Raw genomic sequence first — 5,436 nt, 5'->3', positions numbered from 1 at the left:
AGCTGGAGGCGCACGTCGAACGTTGTGGCTTCGGCCCGGCTACCCGCCCCCGCAGCGCCTCGGGCGGCGCTTCGGGGTCGGGCGGCAGGGACGTGCTCTCGCGGGGGGGCAGCGAGCCGGCGCCCGAACCCGGACCGAGCGGGGGCGCGCGCGGGGGCCCAGCCGGCAGCCGCTGCGGCAGCGGGCGGGCGCCCGGGACGCGGGTCCTCGCCTGGAGGCGGCGTGAGAAGGCGCTGCTGGCGCAGCTCTGGGCGCTGCAGGGCGAGGCGCAGCGCACCGCCCGCAGGTACCGGGAGAAGTTCGCCCAGTACATGGCTCACGTTCGCAACTTCGTCGGGGACCTGGGCGGCGGCCACGGCCAGGTACGTGCACGGGGAGTGGGCGCCGCGGACGCGGTCAGTCGCGGTGGGAAGAGGACCGGATCAAACGATCCGTTCTGGTTTTTAAAGATTCCTTTGGAAGGGGGCATCCTTTCTCCCATGCCGTAGGAAGCGTCCTTCTGCCCTCATCATACTCTCCTGTCATTCTCTTAGGAATGTTTTAATACTGCAGTTGGCAAGGATGATCCCCTTTCCGCTTATGTTACGATTGGAAAGAGTGAAACAGATCCAATTCTAACTTTTGTCCCGGGCGAAGTGGGGCTTGGGAAAACTGGCTTCCGATCCAGACTCTTGCCACCCCATCTTTCACTCTCCTGCCCACCGTCTCTGCCTGTTTGTTGTGCCTGTGCCCTACGCCTGAAGCAAATCAGAGAAGGAGAGCCCGGCAGCAAGGACCCCTCCCGTCCTGCCTCCCCTCTCCCGCAGCGCCAGCATCCCCGTACCCTGGCAGCCGCACATCTGAGAATGGCTTTAGCTCAGCATGACTTGCTCTGCCAAGCTGCCCCTGTCAAGTACCCTTGATTCAGTCTGGGACTAGGAGGCGTGTGAGGGGTCTCAAGAGTTGAGAGACGGAAAGATGGGATTTCTTAGACATGCAGACTTCTTTTCCTCGCTTTGACTTTCCCTAAATAATCCTACCCTGCCTCGAATTTCGTTATTAGTGGTGAGTGTGTGTGTGTGTGTGTGTGTGTGAGTGTGTGTGTGTGTGAGAGAGAGAGAGAGAGAGAGAGAGAGACTGAGAGAGACTTGGAGAGTCCAATCCGAGGACAGCCACATCCATCTGCAGTCAGACTGGCCCTGCGAGCCCCGGGCAGCGGCTGTTTCCCTTCTTTGTCGAAGCTGCTGGCCCCGAACTGCGCTCCTGGACCGCCCGCTTTCAGAGCGAGTAAACAAGCCTCTTTGCAGCACCCCGCGCGAAGAGGCTTGTTTATAAAGCTGGTACTTCTCTTCTGGAGGACTTCTGCGCAGTGTTTGACATTGTTGGTCGCTGCCATGGTGAGCAGGGATTTAGCAGAATTTGCTCTCCATTCAAGGAGCTGTTTTCATTCTTCCTCACTCCCGGAAAGGAGCGACCCAGAACCATTCCCATTTGGGACTGGCTGCTTTGCCTGGCCTCCAGCTCAGGCACTGAGTTTCCAGGCGCTAGCCCTTGAACCCGAAGTGAAGGGGACTCAAATCTTCCAACGAGGGAAGCACACTGTGTACTAATAAGGGAAGCACACTGTGTACTAATAGGCTGGTTGCAAGGATTCTTTCTTATGTGTGTGTGTGTGTGTGTGTGTGTGTGTGTGTGTGTGTGTGTGTGTGTGTACGCATTTACAAAACAGGAGGACCCAGGGAGAAGCCTAGATACAACTTTGCATTACCAGCCCAGGTTTCAAGGTGTTACCGAATCAGAGGTTGAAGGAAAGGAGCAACAGCTCCGAATTATATGTCGAAGAAGACCATGCAACAAGTCAAGCTGTGTTTCTGAGAAATGAGCCAAAACCTTCTCTGTGCGCCTCAGAAATGTTTCTCCACCACCAGTAGGGGCCACTGTGTGCACTGCCTGGGGAAAGCTCCTGGGAAAAGGTGGTGATGATGCTCGTGGAATTTTATCTTTTGGAAGTAATTGCCAAATACTTAATTTCCTAACATAAGTTAATAATTACTGTAACCATGAATAAAACTCACTGAGTCCAGCTCTATTTCATCTTGTATTTAAATTAGTCTTTGCTAATAAACAGGTTGTAAATATAGTTGTTTAACTATTATTTGGCCATCAAGAAAGAAATGAAATTATTTTTTCATCCTGCAAGAATTATGCAAAACTAAATATTATTTAAAATGAGGACTACTGTAACCTAACAGAGGCTGCATTACGATTGCAATGTGAATACTGAAAGAAATGTATAAGCAGCTCAGTGTTCATTAAATCCTTTAAAACCATCCACAGTGAAAATTTTACATAAAATTTGTTGACAAATTATTTGACTTTTCTGTAACAGGGGAAAAAGAATGCCCCCAGGGTTAAATAAGAAATTCGTTTTAAATTATGGTGAAGTCAGAATTAGATGCTGCATTAAGATAAAAGATAGCTACTCATGTAAAAGTGCAAAGTCATTTTTGACAATAGTTCTGTTTTTTCTCACATGCACAATTGTTCTTTTCAAATGCTTACTTTCAAAAAAATTATAAGAGGAAGTTACCCCTTTGCCAAATTCAGCCATTCTTAATTTTAAGGTTTTCTCCTTTTCATGTGCTAATTTATTTGGAGTACCAAATAAAAGAGCTTACCATAGCACTTATTTTTCTTTTATATTTTTTAACTTAGTAATTTTATCCCTTTTCTTCTAGGATGGAGAGCATAAGCTATTCACTATCATTTTACAAAGAGAAAAAGACACCTTGGGATTCAATATTATAGGAGGTCGACCAAATCAGGTAACACACCTTGTAAATGCATTACTCACTCTTTGCTTATAAAATAATATAGAACTTAGCTTTCAGTTGTGGATTTTGGGTAAAAAAACAAGTGGTTTAGCCTTGAAAAGTATGCTTGTGATTAAATTATCAGGTGTCTTAGTGCAAATATTCTAGTACATGCCGAGATTTTCTTTTTGAGAAAAACAAACAAAAAACAACAGCCAACAAACTTGACTCTCTTTGCTACTTAAAAAAGAGTACATTTTATATTTTAGCTAAATTACATAGTCTAATTGGCAAATTTCTTAAATGAATCTATTTTACAATAATGTGTGATGGCAATTTCTATTTGATAATATTAGGCCACTGTATTGCATGCTGATATTCCTGTTTATTAAGTCAACTTACTCAACTTTTAGACGCTAACATAGACTAGGAAGTTATTAATACATGTTGAATGAATGAATGAACAGTTGAAATATGTGGAAACAAGGCATAATTGTTTTCAATAGGAAATAGTATGTTAAAGAAAGATAGTTGATTTGAAGTATTTTTGGCTCCCCAGTCAGGTTCTTTATTTAATTGAATGAATAAATAACATTCTGTGTATTGATACCAATTGTTTTCAAAATACATGTTATAAATGTACACAATATGCTGTAGTTGCAAGTTTTAAAAATTATACCTTCTACTCCCGTGTCAACTCAATTTTCACTGTAACTAAAAAATGGTATTGACATTTATAAAATTATGTTCTTTAATTTTCCCAATAAACTGCCACAAAATGCTTGCATCCTGCATTGCATATGTTGTCCAAGGAAACTGTCTTAGGATTGTTGGCCATATGCTATGTTTAGGTCAAGATGGCAATGACATATTTCTTCCTTGTGTTTAGTATTTCAAACACCTAGCAACTAATGACTGCTGTGCTTCTCTTTCAAAAACAGTCCCCATTTATTATGAAAATATGTAAGTTTTTTTCATCATATCATGTTTGCTCTCTTTTCCCTAAAGGATATTTTTTATAAATTCTGGTTAAGTATTTGACATTTAGATGACATTGGACTCTTTAAAGAGTCTCTTAAAATTCATGATAAGGAAAGCTAATTAAGGAGAAATAATTGTATTTAACCTGCCATGAAGTAAAATGACATTTAATCACATGGTGTATTATTATAGGGTGTTGAACTTTTTCCTTCAATAAGTTTTGTTTCTTGTGACCAGCTAAAATGTCCTATTTGTACCATATTGGCTCTATGTTTCAGACAACTATTATAAGACACATTGCACCTGGAAATGTATAAAGATTAGGCTTGTATGAGTTCTCTTGCAGTTAAGAATTGATCTTTTGGGATTTTTCACTTGAGTAAGCAACTAGTCTCCCTTGTGAAGAGACAAAGTCAGAGCTATGTTTCAAATCTGTCACATCGTGAAATTAAATTATATTTTTGAAACGATGACTACATATCAAACCAATTATACAGTTGGAACTAGATATACTTTTATTCTTTAACCTTGTCGTTTTTACTTGTTACATCTCTTTAGAAGTGAAATGTTTTATAAATAATACTTAAGAGCCAGTTGATCTCACCTTGTACATGCCCTTTTCCCATAACTTATGTGTATTTAAAAATGCTAAGTAAATAGATAATGTTGTCAGAAACTCTGGGCTCATTCATTAAAACTGCCATCTTGATTAATGACTAGTTGGTGCTAAGTAAGTTTAAATTCTGTGCCAAATTCCCACCTAAGAGAGTTGGATGGTTAAGGAGGATTTACAGTGTTACATTTAGTAAATTATTCTTTATAAAATTTAAACTTTGTTTACATCTTTCTTTCTGCTAATGATTACATTTTTTTATAGAATAATCAGGAAGAAACATCAACTGAAGGAATTTATGTTTCAAAAATTTTAGAAAATGGACCTGCTGACAGAGCAGATAGCCTGGAGATTCATGACAAAATCATTGAGGTAAGACAATAATAAAACATGTATATGATGCATGGAAGAGATATTTTGATATTTTAAATTTCCAAACTTATTGCTTCGTCTTGGTATGGTACTTAGAATATATATTCTAAGTAGGAGTATGGTTATTATCTTTTTTTATTCCTTATATAAAAGATAAAACTGTGTGATGATTCTATATCAACTATTAGATATTGAGATAAAAGAATAAAACCCCCGAAGTCGCCAAACCTGTTGATGGATATCTCTGTTTTAGTAAATTATCTCTCCCCGTGAACTGTGGTGATACTTTTGTGATTATTAAGAGATTAAATTCATAATACTTCAAAAAAGGATGATAAGTCGCTGCTGAAGAACATTTTTGATGAGGGAATATTATTATCCTTTTAACTTGTGTTTAGTATGGTATGTGTAGAGTTTGGAATTATTTATACATTGCCTTTAATATTTCTTAGTGTAATATGATTATCTCATTCATGTCTTTATTTTTTACATGAAATAAAAAGAGGAAACACCTTTTTTTCTCTCTACTGGGAAAAGGTGGTGGGAAGTCTTCATTTGCTCTGGGATATTGTAGCTATATTGTTGTGTTAGAGAGTGACAAAGTAAACAATTATATGTTAGTAAAGCTGTGTGATGATAATGAAATTTTGTATCACTGCGACCAGGCATTTCTATCCT

At 40.0% G+C, this 5,436-nt stretch overlaps 1 protein-coding gene across 1 annotated transcript in view; it reads left to right on the top strand.

Annotated features, from left to right (window-relative positions):
* The window catches only part of LOC110596265 (PDZ domain-containing RING finger protein 4-like), a gene marked incomplete at its 3' end in the record, with an annotated part of 4,891 nt that extends 133 nt beyond the window's left edge, over positions 1-4,758 (top strand). The window contains exons 2-4 of the mRNA XM_021715954.1: positions 3-362; positions 2,718-2,804; positions 4,651-4,758. Coding sequence (XP_021571629.1) covers positions 3-362; positions 2,718-2,804; positions 4,651-4,758 — 555 coding nt within the window. The remainder of the gene's footprint in view (positions 1-2; positions 363-2,717; positions 2,805-4,650) is intronic.
* Positions 4,759-5,436: the final 678 nt, after the last annotated feature.

The sequence above is a fragment of the Carlito syrichta genome, unplaced genomic scaffold, assembly GCF_000164805.1.
Source record: "Carlito syrichta isolate Samal-C Ts95f unplaced genomic scaffold, Tarsius_syrichta-2.0.1 Scaffold103341, whole genome shotgun sequence".
Lineage (NCBI taxonomy): Eukaryota > Metazoa > Chordata > Mammalia > Primates > Tarsiidae > Carlito > Carlito syrichta.
The sequence above is the reverse complement of the archived record's forward strand: the minus strand, read 5'-3'. Positions and strand labels throughout refer to the sequence as shown.